The sequence below is a fragment of the Porites lutea genome, chromosome 1 (genome assembly GCF_958299795.1).
Source record: "Porites lutea chromosome 1, jaPorLute2.1, whole genome shotgun sequence".
NCBI classification, from domain to species: Eukaryota; Metazoa; Cnidaria; class Anthozoa; order Scleractinia; family Poritidae; genus Porites; species Porites lutea.
In genome coordinates, this window is record NC_133201.1 from 39,702,884 (window position 1) to 39,720,937 (window position 18,054).

An 18,054-nucleotide genomic window follows, 5' to 3' on the forward strand; every position below is an offset into this window, starting at 1 on the left:
CACTTTTACGATCTCAAACATTAATCTGAATGTTCAGTATTTCTACCTCATCTAAATTTGGAAGTTTGAAGTCCGGAGATGAAAACTGTTAAAAATATTCGTACTATAACGGGTTTTCGTCGCAATAAGACTTTGAGCGATGCTGAATTGTTCTGAGGTCGAGAGCGAAAGGAGATGTTGCGCAAAAATGTTGTTACTTGCAGCCTAGAAAGATTAAAAGAAAGATGACAAATACATTTAGGAATTGGTGAATGAACTTAAAAGGAATTGGCCCATTGTCGGTACTCAAGGAGCATTTTAATAGATTCACGTGCGTCTTTGCTCATAAGTGCTAAAGTCACGTATGTGGGAAAAGTGTGGATAAGATACAGCTGTTTTGAGACGTTTATCTTGATGATCTTGTCTTACATATCAAAATGTACGAATCAATATGTGAGGTTTTGGTATGGGGCTTTCGTGAACAATGTGTATTTGATAATGTGTGACATTTCTTTGACGAGAGGATCGAAATGCACCAATCATACAGTCTAGTGAGTCTCTTATTGAAATAAACCACCCATCATGAGGCAGCGTTTATTCGAGGGCGGCGTTTAATGGAGGAAATACGGTAGGCTTAGCACAACTACGCCCAAATATACGCTCCCACAGAGTCTTGTTGAAATCCGCTTCAGGATTCGACACTTTTATACTAGAAATACGGTTTTAATTTCCGTGTTATTGCTACCACAAGAGTAGAATATTAAAAAAGCCGAGTAACATTAAATAAAAATTATTAAAAATTCAACTGTGTTATTGTTGAATTGCGTTCGATTGCTTCCGCCAGTGCAGTACAGTCACCGGTACCAAGTTCGTTGTCTGACAAATCCAACCGTGTTATTGTTGAATTGTGTTTGATTGCTTCCGCCAGTGCAGTACAGTCACCAGTACCAAGTTCATTGTATCTCAAATTCAACTGTGTTATTGTTGAATTGTGTTTGATTGCTTCCGCCAGTGCAGTACAGTCACCGGTACCAAGTTCGTTGTCTGACAAATCCAACCGTGTTATTGTTGAATTGTGTTTGATTGCTTCCGCCAGTGCAGTACAGTCACCGGTACCAAGTTCGTTGTCTGACAAATCCAACCGTGTTATTGTTGAATTGTGTTTGATTGCTTCCGCCAGTGCAGTACAGTCACCAGTACCAAGTTCATTCCCTGCCAAATCCAACTGTGTTATTGTTGAATTGTGTTTGATTGCTTCCGCCAGTGCAGTACAGTCACCAGTACCAAGTTCATTATCTGACAAATCCAACTGTGTTATTGTTGAATTGTGTTTGATTGCTTCCGCCAGTGCAGTACAGTCACCAGTACCAAGTTCATTCAATGACAAATGCAACTGTGTTATTGTTGAATTGTGTTCGATTGCTTCCGCCAGTGCAGTACAGTCACCAGTACCAAGTTCATTCAATGACAAATGCAACTGTGTTATTGTTGAATTGTGTTCGATTGCTTCCGCCAGTGCAGTACAGTCACCAGTACCAAGTTCATTATCTGACAAATTCAACTGTGTTATTGTTGAATTGTGTTTGATTGCTTCCGCCAGTGCAGTACAGTCACCAGTACCAAGTCCATTACCTGCCAAATGCAACTGTGTTATTGTTGAATTGTGTTTGATTGCTTCCGCCAGTGCAGTACAGTCACCAGTACCAAGTCTATTACCTGCCAAATGCAACTGTGTTATTGTTGAATTGTGTTTGATTGCTTCCGCCAGTGCAGTACAGTCACCAGTACCAAGTTCATTGCATCTCAAATGCAACTGTGTTATTGTTGAATTGTGTTTGATTGCTTCCGCCAGTGCAGTACAGTCACCGGTACCAAGTTCGTTGTCTGACAAATCCAACCGTGTTATTGTTGAATTGTGTTTGATTGCTTCCGCCAGTGCAGTACAGTCACCAGTACCAAGTTCATTGTATCTCAAATTCAACTGTGTTATTGTTGAATTGTGTTTGATTGCTTCCGCCAGTGCAGTACAGTCACCAGTACCAAGTTCATTCAATGACAAATGCAACTGTGTTATTGTTGAATTGTGTTCGATTGCTTCCGCCAGTGCAGTACAGTCACCAGTACCAAGTTCATTATCTGACAAATCCAACTGTGTTATTGTTGAATTGTGTTTGATTGCTTCCGCCAGTGCAGTACAGTCACCAGTACCAAGTTCAGTATCTGGCAAATTCAACTGTGTTATTGTTGAATTGTGTTTGATTGCTTCCGCCAGTGCAGTACAGTCACCAGTACCAAGTTTGTTGTATGACAAATTCAACTGAGTTATTTGAAGATGCGAGCCAAGAGTACGAGCTAAGAGCAGATGAAGGGTACAACTCTTTTCGTTTTTACATTCTTTAATGCATTCCAATGCAACTGAGAACGTAGCGTCATCCTTTACCTTCTTAGCAATACACGAGACCAGAGCCTTTATCGCTTCTTCCGATTGCGAAGCTAGCATGCCGCATGTGAACAAAAGCACCTGTTTAAGCTCTTTAAAATATCTGTCGTCGGCAATTAAGGTTTCTGGACAAATTTCGTTTTCTAGAACCAGGCAACAGAGGTAAAATGCCGCAAACAATTCCTGAAATGTTTTGTGCAAAAAGGAATAGTTGAGAGATGGTCTCACTTTTTGAGGGCTACACTCAACGGACAAGAAGCCGAATTCAGGTAATTCTTCTGAGCAATTTTTAAACTCGCCTTCTTCGAGGGACAGGTTATTATGAAGCAGACCGTTCCAGGCGATGGAGCCAAGCTGTCTTAGTTGAGTTTTGTATACTTTAGTGAGGTCTTCGTCCTTGGTATTTGGTAATGGTAATCCTTTCTTTTTCCTATATCTTCTAAGAACACACTCTACCATTTTTAGATAAAGCTGTGTACCACTTTCTGCAAAAATACCATCAGAGTCCTCACAAAGAAGACAAAGAAGTACAGTGTTTAAAGGACTTTCTGTCAACTGTTGGAGGTTTTCGTCAGACTCTAGTTTGTTTAAAAGCCTCTGGGCCAAATGCGGTTCCTCGTCGAAATACCTGAAAATAAACTCTCGGGCTTTTTCTTTAGTGAAACCTTCAATTTCTAGCAAGGTATCGCAGCACTCTCGCACCTCCATCCCAACCTCTTGTCGTGCTGTAGCTACAATGTAACAGTTTGATAGCATTCGACCTTGAATGACTTCCTTAAACGCTGCAAACATATTGGCAGGCAACTCATCCAATCCGTCAAGTACCAGTAAAATATCGGGCTGATTACAGCGAATGAATTTGAAGAATTCTTCCTTATCTTCTTTTGTGCAATCTCGAGGCAGAAGCTGGTCATCAATGGCGTCCCAAAGGACAGACTTGAAGATTTCGTTCAGTTTCTCTTTTTCAGATCGAGGGAGAGGTTGTCCTTCGGTGGCCTCCGAAAGGCAAGACTCTATTTCTCGGCATTTAATCAATAAAATTACTTGGAAGTTTGGAAAAAAACTTCCTGAAGGATTTTCTGCCACTTGCTTGTTCGCTGCCCAATCGTAAGCAAGTTTATTACAGAATGTGGTCTTTCCTATACCTGGCCTCCCTTCAATTAAGACCGTCCTAGGATGATCGCATTCTTTGTGGGGTTTGAAGATATCTTTCATAGTAACAGTTTCATCAGTCTTGGTTCCCCTTTCTTTCTTCCTGTTCACTATTTTGAGTCTGGTAAAATTGTTATCAAGGCTTAATCGAAACTTTTCCCACCATGGAAAGGGTGCAAACCATCTTTCACGGGTGCTGTAGAGTTGGCGAATGCCATCAACAAATCCAGTTGGGTAAAAAGCACCTGAAAATCAAAGATATATCGTGTTTAAGTCGAACCCCCACTTCACAGACACCACCTGAATACGGACATCTCGTTGTTTTATGGACAGTTTCCTTTAACACTGGCAAGAGCCCTTATATTGTCTCAAAATTCAACCCGCTTTAAAAGGACACCTGTAAGTAAGCCATCTCTGTAGAGTGCATGGCATATGACTACTAATTCGAGGGTCGTACAGATGTTTCGAGCTCCTCCGAATTTCCACTGACTGTTCCCCCTTGAGAAAAACAAGTTACACTCTTTTAAAGCAAAACATTGAAATTATTCCCTTTACACTAAGTCTTAATTGCTTTGTGACGACTCAATCTAAAGGCAGCGAAACGACGATCACGGTTATAATTATTTTCATGTATTCGCTGATAAAGCAATTTTCAATCTCTAGCGAAAATCAGTCTATTACAAGCACAGTCTGTTAATAAAGATCAGCTTAATCAAAACGATGGCGCCGGCAACGAGTATCACTAAAACTTAAGGTAATTCCCTTGTTTTGCACTGCGCATAACATGACGACATCAAAGCTGGTGGTGATTTTCACCAGTCACCTGAAAAGACGTAACGGCCCTCTTTTTAGTTTTAATCGTTTTAATTGTGATTCTGACAACCCTCCCCGGCTAAAATGATGTTGGGCTTAAAACTCGCCCCAGTCCCCGCGCGCAAAATGCCCATTTGAAGCCGGAATTTCCCCTTTTGTTGTCTCTGCAAGGAAAGAAGAACGGTGATCCTCCTTTTTTTATTGGTTATGGCTAGAAGAAAAAGATATTTAAAGGAGAAAAAAAATCTGGTTAGTAGAAGTTTTATTATTTTTTTTATAAGAATGACGTAAAATGCCGCATTTGGAGACACAGTATAAACGGTCCACGTTTTAAATTACTTCCAAGATCGAGCAATTTAAAGTCACTATACTGAAAAATTACAGCCCAGATCAACAAACGGGCTTTAGATTTTAGTATATTTCATAGGTTTTTTTTTGTACGAGAAAGATTTTTGACGGTTGTTCCAGCTTCGAACATTCCGTGCGCAACTTGGCAAAAAACACTTAGAATAACGGGCTCGCGGGGCGAAATCAAGCAAGGTGACCCCATCCATTTACTGCAGATTTTCAATGTACTGACTGTCAATTGGACCAAGTTTTCAAAACACTTGATAGTACACCCTTGTCAGTTAGACGGGGTCTAGGGTTTATCGTTCATATCTGAGAAGACTAGAAAGTCTAACCGTTTGCAGATGTCTTTCTAAAGGCAGCACGTTCTCCTCAGACATTTAAAAAACCCTGAGTGTTGGTCCGGCCGGGGCTTGAACCGGCAGCCTCCAGCTCGGCAGACCTGCGCTTAACCAATTGAGCTAACCAGGCGGGGTTAATGAAGTGCGGTGGATATGAAGCCCGGCCAACTTCACTGTCATGTTTTTGTTCGCTTTTTTGGACTTGACCGTGCACCTTTCATTGTGAACTAACGGACCAATAGCAACGTCCTATAAATTTATTCAGTCATAATTTGTGAACCAAGACAAAACATTGTACACGCTCAGCGAGCCCTCAACAGAACCTGCACCCCATTGTTTCCATCTTTGATTTTTGCAGGCTTTCAGAACCTGTCTCCTCTACTAAACTAACGGGACCCCTTGCACTATTTTCCTTCCCATGACCTGGACATTCAAGAACAAAAATAGCCAGAATTTCAGCCGTCTCCTCGAGTCGCAAACTTTTTTGTTTACGACATTATTAAAACAAGTTGCTTCTTCTTACGGAACATGTAAATTACATAACTTGAAAGATGAGTGCCCTTTAATGCAGAAACTAAATTCTGTCACTGAATTGGAAGCATAGATTTCTTCGAGAATCTCTTGATTGATTCTAATTTTCCAACAATTTAAGGTCGAGATTTTGAACATTGAATCTGCTGTTATTGACGGTTCTGTGTAAGCATAGTATTTTTGAATAAAGAAAGAACAGTGAAGAAGCAACTAGTTTTAATAATGTAGTAACCAAAAAATACACCATTAAATCTGGATGAAAACGTAATTGTGAAGTGTTTTCATAAAGGCCCATTGGTTTTATGTATGCTTTAGTTGTATAGACGCTGTATTTTCAGTCAATTTTTCGCACGTTTCTTCGATAGTTTGCCGATAAAACGCACATGGTTTAAAGAGCAAAAACGGTTGCAAAACTAAAAAGAAACTAATTATACTGTTCAATAAATCTTTGTAATTAGCAATTATTGAATGAATAATAAATGGCTTTATTATAGTTGCTTCATTTTGCATGATGTGGCGTGTGCTTTTGTTCATATTTATTGTTTCAAGGAAATGTGTTAGTCGGTTGCTCTATTCAAACCTGCTGGCTACTTCAATTTTATTGCAACCCCTGCAGCCGGATCGGCCACTTGGTTGAAAGCCGGCTTTAATCTACCCACCACTTAACTGAGGGATTGATATGGCTGTATTGCAGACTCCTTAGCAAAAGACTTATCTCACGCAAACAGCTATTATTTTTCTAGCACATTGCAAATCCTCGTACTCTAGAAGCTGGTTCCGAGTTATGAAGCCCGTCAGACGTCTTTGTTATAATATATAGATTTAGCCGGGGCTAAAAGCGAGGCTCCCATTAATAAATTTTTAATTCAAATCAAACAATAATCTTGTATTTCACAATTCAGTTAACTTTAGAGCACATTCATGTGACTTTTGAGGGAAAGGCTAAGTGATCTTAGAGAAGAATAATTTGCAGACAGCCCAAGAGTGAACAAAATCTTACATCGAGTTGATAGCCTCATATGTACACCTAAAACTGGCAATCATCTTCGATCACATTTAAAAGCCATAATGGCTCTTGATCACCGTACATTAGGTCTGGAAAAAAATCAGGCCCAATTTTTTGCGTTCGAGAAGTTTAGTTTACGAAATCTTGCCAACAAATCTGGGTGCGTGTAAACCAACCCTTTATGCCATTTATACATCACATCTGAGTTGAAATAGTACTATGAGGCACTGTTCTTATCATACAGACCTCGGACAGAATGCAGTATTTCACAATTTTGCAATACAAATTGCACTAATTCAATATTCTGGACAATCGAAGCATGCGTGGGCTTTTAGCTAAACCGTTAAAAAAATTTCCAAAATCATCTGTACGGCCAGCTGGTTCTAATTTTTGCAGTGCAAGATGTGGTCGAGTGTTTGAATAAACATTAATACAGTTACGCTCCAACATAATAAAGAATTTATGATGTTTATTTTTTATTTAATGGTTTTATCGATGGGTAATCTTCAATTTTGAAAAGCGTTTGATTCGCGCGGCATTTTGAGTACTCCTGCAAGCAATGTTCACTGAACGACTGAAAACAAACGGCACAGCGGTTAAAATTACAAGAGAGACTACTAACAATCAACAAAAGAATTATAATTCGGTGAAACATATACAGAGAAAACAGTTTTCATTCACAACGACAAGTGTCTCTAAAAATCCTGACTGTTCAAGCTTCAAACTTAAGTTTATGTTTTAAGCCGGCTTCCCGGTGTTTGCTTTTTTCAAAGATGAACTCGAGGCATGAAAATCGCTCAAAGCTTTCTTTTACAGCCAGAAGGATAACTAAATATTCGTTGGAACGTTTCTTTCTATTTGCGGTGAGAAAATGTTGAAAGGCTTTTTAAAGTTCTGTAAGCTTATATCAAACCTGATACTCAGCCAGATCACTGTCTCAAATCTTACAAACGTGCACAAAAAAATAGCGGTACAAACTACGCTCGCCTTCATTAAAAACAAACATCAAATACAATAATTACTCAGGATTACCATTCGAAATGCAGCTCCTGAAGGGTATAAAGTAAAGCCAGTATCGCTTCAGACTTTTCAAACCTCTTACGCATCAAGCAAGGTGAAAAATGAAAACAATGCCATCCGAAATCGGATTTCCGACTTTGACTAAACCAAAAAACCCAATAAACAAACTAGCCATGAATAACAGAATACTTCTGATAGTAGCTGAATTTCATTTTGTACATCCTGAGCCCACGATACGGTCAAGTGATACTGTTTAGCGGATAGCCTGTTTTGACAGCTGTCAATTGATCACAACATTGACGTCCAATATGTGTGCATAAAAAAAACAACAACAAACAAACAAACAAAAAAATGTAATCATTTCTTATAAAATTATAACCAATTATTTCGGCAAAATTCATGCCCAGTTCATAGCCTGGGGCCAGGTTCTTTAGTGAGGGAAAAGGGCTATAAACTGAAAGTGGGGAGCGAGGGGAGGAAAGTTCTTTTCTTGCAATCTAATTTAATACTTCATACTTGTTGTGCCATCTTTTGACTCGAATATTCGATTTGTGTACTTTCACGTTAAAGGTGCGCGTGCGCAGGTATATTTTCCCATCAAACTTTTTTTTGTATTTTGTTGCCCGAATAGACTTCTTTAGCTTGTATGTTTTGTTTTCCAATAGAGGTCCCAGAGGAACTTGACCCATTGTCTCTTCATAAATTGTGCGTAGATATCCGGTGAACACGATGTAATTAGAAAGAATTAGTTCTCTAGAGTATTATCACATGACCTATATTGGGAAAACAAAACATACAGGCTAAAGAGGTCTATTGCTCGAACTCCTTCCTTGATTTTTTGGGAATATCATGAAAGATAAACCCTCTTAACTCGAAAGAGGGCAGCTACACCGAGAGCATAATCATGTATAGTTTGATCTACCAGCTTAACAGTTTAAAAAATTGCAAAAAAATGGCAAAAATCCGAATGTTGGGTGGTATCATGGTCATCGAGAAATGAAGATTCTGAAGACAAGAAATGAACGGAAAGACCGAAAGTCCTAAATAAAGCAGCTAAAAGCTACGTACAAGAGAGGAACTTGGCAAGGTAGCCTCAACAGTTAGCAAGCCAAGTCTGGAGCAGGTTTGTGACCTTAAAAATTGGACGAAAAGTTTAGCCGTGTCTATATCAGATATAAAAGACACATTAAACATTAATTTCTTTTGTTTTTTCTTTATGAATTACTAACGATTTCCTAAAGCTGTCGTAAGCGACCACTCCGTATTGTTTACAATGCAGTCGCTTACGAGAGCTCATTTCCGACCAGCTATAGTTACGACCACTTTTTCGAATTTCCCGGGTGGTCGCGCAAGGGAGCTTTGATTGTGTGTTCCATTGTGGACTTTCACCAATTCCCCCGTATGGCCCTTTTTGTTGTTTTCTAAATTCAACCCGCTTAAAACGGCCAAGTGATTGACGGAGGCACTGTTTATAGTCCTTAAGTGCAGAACTTATCTGAGATCTTACATGTTCCTTGATCATTGCTTTCTTGTCCCGCTGATGTCAAGGCATCTAACTTTTCTCTTATGGCTGTTATTTCACCTTTAATCTCCTCAAATTTTTCTCTGTCTGGGGATAAAAAATTTTAGCAAACTTCCGTTAGTTGAAAAATACTAAGTATTGAAATAGGTAATGGGTGGCGTGGTTGCCTAATGGTTAGTGTGAACTCTGGATCGAGAGTTCCAGGCTCAAGCCCTGAGGGCAGTCACTGCGTTGCATTCAATGTGCCTCATTCCACATAAGTGTATACATGGGTACCAGGGAATTTAATGCTACGGGTAAACATGCCTTGGACTAGCATCCCACGATGGGGTGGCAGAAAAAATTATTCGCCGTGTCAATGAATACCGGGACAAGCCGGATGGCCAAGTTTGGCTCGAACGCACGGGATTAAAACTTGGGACCTGTTGTACCTGTAATCTCACGATTATGGGATTTTCCTAGCAAATCGCAAAGCCTGTTACTCTCTTCAAATTTTTCTGTCAAAAGAAGTAAATTCACTCAAAATCTCCATTGCTTTAAATACTACAATACTAATACTACCTATAGGCAAATTACCTTCATTTGCTGAAGTTCTCAATTTCTCGCCCATCCTTCCTAGTTCGCTTTTGATGTCTTCGAGGTCATCTCTGATTTCTTCTGGGGAAGACATTCTTTGTAAGTCGAATAGTACAATTATAACTAGACTGCAAAGAAGTCGGTTTTTTCTCAAAATCGGTAAAGCGTAGTGTGCGCGCGAGCCTTTTTTAGTGCCTCGCTCCAGACCTTTTGTTTCCGCGCACTTGAATACGCAAAAATACGGACTGTTTTGCAGTCTAAATTATAACAAGAAAAAAGGATTGAGAAAGATTATTATCTCTTCAGCAAAAAAAACGTTCAGTGTCTTTTTAATTGTGTCATGCAGTAAATGAAATGAATTTTATGACTCAATATTTGTATTACAGTAGAGTTTGGCAAGTAGCAGCGTCCGTTACTTTCGGAATTAGCAGGCCAGAGGGGCCGCAACCTTTGAGTGGCCGTAACTTTCAGATAACCGTTACTTTCGGATGGCTAAAATGTGACATTAATTAAATAAACAAATTGACCACCAGTGCGCAAAAAGCATAATGTAGCTTTCATCCTCGGTGAATTCTCTCTGCTCCGTTACTTTAATTTCTCGACGTTCAGGATCATGTAAGAATACTCTTGCCTTAGTCCCACCAGAGACAAAAGGTAAGGTCCAGCCTATTGACGTTTAGCCTGTTCGCAGACCCTCCATTTTCTCTTTAGAGATCACTGAGCGCGCTTATGCAATTTAAAACCACTGGTTCTTTTGACAAAATGGCCGGAGGGCAAGCTTGGCAAGAAATCTCTCCGGCGTCGATGAAAGGATACCATTACTGATCACTATTCACTCATTTCTCAAATGTGGTATTGCCGTCTCAACGACTGGGGCACGGTATATTGAAATTAACATTAGTATCAAATGGTCAATCCAGTGACAATGAGGACCTAATACGGTTCTATGACGAAAGCGACAAAGAATGATAAATGTAAACCTACACATGTCGAAGAACAATGAACCCTAGATACTTTATGGCAACTTCGTTTGAAAAAACTTTTATCTGTACAATTGAATCGTTAGTTCTTGTTCAAATTATAACAATAAAGCTTGTTTGATTTTAGGCACTGACGGATGGTACAGTAAATGAAGGCATATTGCTTCATAAAGGCCAAGAAAAGAGGAAAACTCTATGATATCAACAGATGAGAGGAATATGTCCATGTACTTTTAGGGGCCGACAGATAAGAGAAACATTGATTTTCTCCCTTGAAAGGATATTCGATAAGTGTAATGTGTTTTTTTGTTTTGTTTTTTTTTTTTTTATCAGACCCTTATTGGCAGGGTGCAAAGAAAATCATTTTTACAGCTTGCCATTCGGGCAAGCTGAAGCTAGCATTTACTAGCCCAGACGTCATTTCAACTAGCCCCAAAAGCTTTTCGTCGAGCAGAATTGATTTCACACTTCTTCTGTTATTCGAATTTCTCAACGAACATCACTTGCCCTTCGGGCAAGTTAAAAACAGATTTCACTAGCCCGATAGCAAAATCCACTAGCCCCGGGCTATCGGACACTACTTTCTTTGCACGCTGATTGGACAACACTTTTGTTATTTCTCTTGTCTCTCACTCAGTCAGTTGCAATGTTGTGACTTGGTTGCTACAGGACTGAGGCCTTGAGTCAATTTTGCTCTTCGTAAACTAACTGGACACCTGTTTGTTACATGGAAAAAACGAAAAAAAGGAAAGGAAAGTGTACTGGTCATAACAGAATAAAAAGTAATAAACAGTTTGGAATACCGGGAAGAAAACAGTGAGCCGATCCGCATAGGCTGAAAGCAGCTTGGTATAAAATTGTTTGTAAAATGCGCAGGTTAGAACTTGACACAGCTTCTATAAGGTACAGCCAAGGTGGCTTCTTGTCTTTTTATAACAAAGTTTATAAGTACACATACCTTTTTCTTGGTTGGCTTTGTCGCTGATTTTTCTCTCACTTTCGAGGATCTGATCATTCATGTTCTTTAGCTGTTCTGTGTAATATCAACATTAAATATCCATTCACCACTTTTGCATTGCCCATAATGCATCTTGTTTGCCCCCCTCCAAATTCTGCATAAGCTTGGGCTTCAATTTGTCTTCGAACGACTGTAACACCCAGGAGAAATTGGGAAAAAATTGTTACACAAACCAGAGCGCAAACAAAGTGTATTATGGGCAATAGAAAAGTTGCGAATAAACCCTGTAGATACATGCCATAGGAGGATATGTAAGAGTATCTTTACTGCTCATCAGGCAAGTAGTGACAATAACACCGCAAAGGTTCGAGAGTTTCTTATCATGGGTGTGATAATGGGTGTGTGGTCACTTGATCCTTAAGGTGGCTCCGTAATTAATACCAGAGCATTTTGCTGTGACAAATTTTCCGTCATAACTTTTTGGTTTTTAACGCGATGGCTGCGAAACTTTGCAAAAAACAACATATATCATTCGGCAATAATACGAAATGTTCCGATTTCATTGATGGTAAATATTTCTTGAGAAATTAGCGCTTAAAAGGACCCTACTGTTCAAAGAAAATCGCGTCTAGTAAAAAAATTTGCTGATATTTTTTACTGAAATTTCTGGTATCGGCTTTAATTGATATAATAAATATGCCAGAGGAATTTTAGAAAAATCGTTGGAGCAGAAGTCCGTAACTAAAAGTCGCTCAAAATTCAGCTGTGAAATTGTTTTGGAATTTCAAAAATAAATTACTATCAGGTAGAAGGAGCCACCAGTTTCAATTTTCGGGACAAGTAAATTCAACGTTTGCTAATTCTTAAAACAAAAGCCGATTGCCTATCGTGCTATTCTTTAAAAGGTACTCTTTAGTTTTAGAAGCACTATAAATTGCTCCAAACTTTGCTCTGAAGTAGAATGACTTGTTCTTCGACAGTTTTAAAATATCCCTTGGCAGTTTTGGCTCAAACTCCTGCTGCATACATTTTGATGTATTGCAATGCATTTTCAACGACTTTTACTGCTGTTCGTGGCTTCCAACTCAGGAAAAAAGTATTGAGATTGGACGCTACCTTTTATCAGAGCTCAGAAAGAACTGTCCAGCACCTTTGTTTATGACTACAAAATGAGCACGAGCGGCAGTTCTGCGAGGAATTCGCACCTCACCCAGGGGGGACGAACGACAATGATGACCATGCCCGTGAACTGAATAACATCACAGTGCAAATTAAAATTATCGCAAAAATACTGCCCGTGAATAAATTTACAACTCCGAAATTTTTGTCACTCCTTCCTTCAATGAATGGGTATTTTTTTCTTGATTATTATGTTTTGCTCTGCAATACACGTTTATACAGATCGGTTCACAGACATGGGCATCATTGTGATTCGTCCCCCCTGGCTGAGGTGCGAATTCCTCGCAGAGCTGCCGCTCGTGCTCATTTTCTGGTAATAAACAAAGGCGCTGGACAGTTCTATCTGAGCTTCGATACAAGGTAGCTTACAATCCCAATACCTTTTTCCTGAATTGGAAACAACGTACAGCAGGAAAAGCCGTTAAGGATGCATTGCAATACATCAAAATGTATGTAGCAGGAGTTTGAACCAAAACTGCCAAGGGATATTTTAAAAATGTCAAGGAACAAGTCATTTGACGTCAGAGCAAAGTTTGGAGCAATCTATAGTGCTTCTAAAACTGAAAAGTACCTTTTAAAGAATAGCACGATAGGCAATCGGCTTCTGTTTTCAGAATTAGCAAACACTGAATTTACTTGTCCCGGAAATTGAAACTGGTGTCTCCTTCTTCCTGATAGTAATTTATTTTTGAAATTCCAAAACAATTTCACAGCTGAATTTTGAGTGACTTTTAGTTACGGACTTCTGCTCCAACGATTTTTCTGAAATTCCTCTGGCATAATTATTATATCAATTAAAGCCGATACCAGAAATTTCAGTGAAAAATATCAGCAAAATTTTTTACTAGACGCGATTTTCTTTGAACAGTAGGGTTCTTTTAAGCGCTAATTTCTCAAGAAATATTTACCATCAATGAAATCGGAATATTTCGTATTATTGCCGAATGATATATGTTGTTTTTTGCAAAGTTTCGCAGCCATCGCGTTAAAATCGAAAAAGTTATGACGGAAAATTTGTCACAGCTAAATGCTCTTGTATTAATTACGGAGCCACCTTAAGTAGAGGAGGAGAAGGCGTGCGCGGTTACTCGGGAAATGCCACGTAACAAAAATAAAAAAAAATAGAACCAATACAACAGAAACAACATCAGACTTAAAATCCATCAGAATAAAAATAAGATTAAAAATGAAAGTTTAAGGAAAACTTGACTCGTTGGCTTGGGGATAAGTAATGTATACGAAACGCAAACATTTTTAATTGAACGGCACAGTACACGTTCTTGAGTTATATTTGCATTATGATAAAAGATAAAATTTTAAGGTTCAATTTTATCCTTGTTCAAAATTTAGTGTTTCAAAATACTACTTTTTGTTTTAGTTCCAATTTTTGTGTATGGTAATGTACATGTACGATACTGAGCTTAAAACAAAGAAAATGCAAATTGATCAGGCTAAATGAGAACATGTTTTTTCAGTGCAGGGGGAGATGAAGAGTTAAGAAGTCGATCATACTGATTGTAATAACGACTGAGAGTCCCCCCCCCCCCCACCCCCACCCCAACGGACCGAATCACCTTAACGAAGGTCTCTTAAAGTGGTTGAGCACAGTTTGTGGGTGGTCAGCGGTAACTCGTGTGACGGCGTACGTTTCAAATAACACACACAAACATGGCGGTGAAAAAGCAGTGGTACACAGAAGAGGATTTCTCAAAATCTACTCATTAAAATTTTGTGGTATTTGGCAGAATTTTTACTTTCAACGTATTTTAAATAATAAGAACTTTAAAATGAAGGTTGAACAGACAAGTTTGTGACACTTTTAATAATTACAGAACAATTACATTATTGAATATCTAAAAACCTGTCTGTTAAAATTTGGTCAAATAAGTTTCAAATGGTAATGATTAACAATAGTAAACTGTGTGCAAGTTTATAGGAAAATCTAATGAGCGAATTTTATGTAAACTAAGCAAAAGTGAAATTTTAAGGTTGTATTCAATCGTTCATGTTGCCATGGAAACTACGAAAACGACAAATTTTCCCTGTCAATCAAAATCTTTCATCAGTTTTTTTTTCACTTGCCAAGTTTCAGCTTGTGAGCTGCAACCTTTCTCTCGCCATGATTTGGCAAATGAATACACTCACAAACTGCCAAAACTGTGTTCGGCCACCTTAGTTTTACTAGGGAATTGATTATTAAACCCTTTTAATGGCCAACATACCTTCAAGTTTGACTCGTGAGTTATCGTTGTCTTCCTTCAAATACTTTAACAATCCTTAAATGAAAAAAAAATAGGTAGAATAAGAAGTCAGCTACTACAAGTGGAGCAAACACAGTTAAAGTTGCTCTTTACCAAATGTTTGAGAAGTTTAAACACCTTAACTCTGCACACTGTTATGGGGGTCGAAATAACAAAATCTGATTTGATCTCCAAACATTGAAAGTGATTTTGGTGAGAACTACGGTTTGTCTTGTCTGGTTATTTCTGTTTCGGGAATTAAAACTTGCCTCAAAGTCTCAGACTTATAAAGAAGGTCTCGGCATCTCTGATCACAACCCCTTCCTGATATAATGAGTTGAACATGTTGGGAAAAGAGAATGCATTACTTGCAAAGGTCAAAATTATGTCATAGACATTGGTAATGTATTGCAGATTTAGATCCCTTTTTTAGTTGCCTAATCTTTCAGGGGACTACTCTAAACAGCCACGATTAATAGCAAAAACTATTAACTATAAACTGTAAATGAACCCTCAAAAGGGTACCATTTTAATAATAATTTAATGGTCAGATGACATAAAATTTTGTTGAGCTCATAAAACTCCGCGTCAAGTCGTGTCTACAATTAAAAAAAGTTGATGGCACCCTCATTGTTCCTGGCAGAAGGTGGCTTCAGTCCTCCATGAATTGAAAGGCATGGGCTACCTGGTAGCTTTTGACTACTTTTCAAGGTATGTGAAAGTGGCAGGCATGGAAAAAACAACAAAGTCAACTGAGATCATCAGGACACTGAGGGCCATATTTGCAACAAAGTACAAAATCGAGAACCCCCAAAAAGTGTGATCTGAACAGTGCTTTCAGTTTGAATTTGCCAGGTTTGCCAAGTAATAACTAAAGGATTTAAACACACCACTAGTAGTCCAGAGATAACTAAAGCAGCAGTCATCTTTCAACAGCAGGTAAAGAGCCCTGCCTTTGAACCCAACAGATCCTGGCACAGAAGTGTACATCAAGGACCTGCTGAGCCTGGATGTCTCGTAGTAAAAGCTGCAGAGAAACCTCACTTGTATGAGGTGAAGAGACCCAACAGCACTACAGTCAACTCTCTCCAAGATGGACACTTTTGGGACCGGCGCTAAGTGTCCATCTTAGAGAGATGTCCGTCTTATAAAGAGTCAAAGAAAGGGAATAAGCAAAGGCAGGGACCAACTCTAGGTGTCCATTTTACAGAGGTGTCCGTCTTATAGAGGTGTCCGTTAAGAGAGAGTCGACCGTATAAGAAGAAGAAACTGTTCACACCTAGCTAACACCATTGTAAAGCAGAAACAGCACCAACCTACACCACAGGAGACCAAGACTTCAACAACCATCACAACTGACATTGCTAATGCGGATCATTATACCTTTCTGAGAAACTACCCACATACCCTTCCCCTACGCCAACATTAACACTTGCTTCTCATTCAGGGCAAAATGTTGGCTTAGGGGTGGGGTAAGTCGCCAGTTTCCCAGAAATGTATAATGATCGGCTAATGCTAAGGTAAATCTACCAGCACTATACCCATAACAAAAAAATTTCTGTTGGGTAGAGAATTTTAAAAGGTGACACATTACTATGCTTATTGCATAGTTATATTTGCCATCATTTTTTTTTTCAGAGAATACTCACATATGGAGCTCTACATACATTTGGAAACTTCATGGTAATGGCTTATTTTGTGTTAACTGTATTAGGGTTTCTAACTTACAATACTGCATGTAAATTTATCAGGTCACTTCCATATATACTAACTCTCCCCCATTATCTGGGAGTCTCCTGGATATGGCGCCAATCTCCCGCTCTCCTGTACGGGTCACCATATCTCCCGGATAAAATCATATTTTGAGCTTTTCTGAGCCTTAGTTTGAGATTCAGCCCATTTTTAGCTCAAAACTTGAATTTTTCTCATTCACAGTACTGTTTCTGGGGCATTTTGCACGCATTTAGTCACTGACAAAGATTATTTCTGGAAAATGATGATTGCAAATTTTGATAGTACGCACTTCATGTAAGACTTCATATAATGTCGTAAGTCATTCCCATAGAGTACCGAAGTGATGACGTCATAAAAATGAAATTTGTGAAATTATGGGATTTGTTAAGATATTCTGAAAGAACAACGTCCAATACTCCTACTCGCCAAAAATTAGCAATTCGGGGAAAATTGTCTCCAAGATATTAGCCCAGATATGCTGTAACGATTCCATACAAATCCTTCTAAATTTGGCTTGGTTCATAAGATTGAATATTGTGAATATCAGTCTAAATAACAGTGCCTCTTGGAACTAAGCAATTCTAAATTTGTGTGAACCTTCCCTGTCTTGAAAATGATTGTAGATCTTAAAATACATTTTTAACACTCATAGCATCCCTATTTTAATTTTTTATTTTGTATTTGGAATGTTCTTTTCACGTCCACAATTAGCCTAATACTCTGACTCTTAAATATAAAGTTCGATCATTCATTTGATTACCTTCAATCTCATCAAGTCTGTCCTTGCTGCTATCATCATCTTTCTTCCACTCCCCCAGTAATTGTTGGTAGTGTTGCTCAATGACAGGATCCATGCTTTCAGTCTTCAGTCTACTGATAGCGGCAGAATCTGCACCCAGTCCTACCAGTGCATAACTTATATCCTGCCAATAGGAATTAAATGTAGCATCATCCACAGATGCCTGGCTGGCATGTCCATAGACATGGTTTCTGTAATACTTCACCCTAGCTATGTTAGCTTCAGCACTTGTATCTCCAGCAGGTGGGAGATTATCCCAACCAGTGGTTGGAGCAATCAAGCCACATACATTCCTTAAGAGCAACATCAGAAGTGTGACGTCAAAATCTTTCGAAGATACGGATGAAGGTGAAGGAGGATACAGCTTGGCCCATTGAGTGGGATTAAGAATTCTCTTCTTTCTAAGTGTCTGCAGTATTGGGTGTACAGGAGGCTT

The 18,054-nt window shown here is 38.9% G+C and overlaps 1 protein-coding gene across 2 annotated transcripts in view; it reads right to left on the reverse strand.

Annotated features, from left to right (window-relative positions):
* Positions 1-125: 125 nt before the first annotated feature.
* LOC140950065 (uncharacterized) overlaps positions 126-18,054 on the reverse strand; it is a 23,627-nt gene continuing 5,698 nt past the window's right edge. For both annotated transcript variants that reach the window (XM_073399242.1, XM_073399234.1), the window contains 6 exons: positions 17,580-18,054; positions 15,068-15,121; positions 11,667-11,741; positions 9,729-9,806; positions 9,138-9,239; positions 126-3,816 (listed from right to left, as the gene is read on the reverse strand). The exon at positions 17,580-18,054 is cut by the window's right edge. In XM_073399242.1, coding sequence (XP_073255343.1) covers positions 773-3,816; positions 9,138-9,239; positions 9,729-9,806; positions 11,667-11,741; positions 15,068-15,121; positions 17,580-18,054 — 3,828 coding nt within the window. In that variant the 3' untranslated portion in view covers positions 126-772. The remainder of the gene's footprint in view (positions 3,817-9,137; positions 9,240-9,728; positions 9,807-11,666; positions 11,742-15,067; positions 15,122-17,579) is intronic.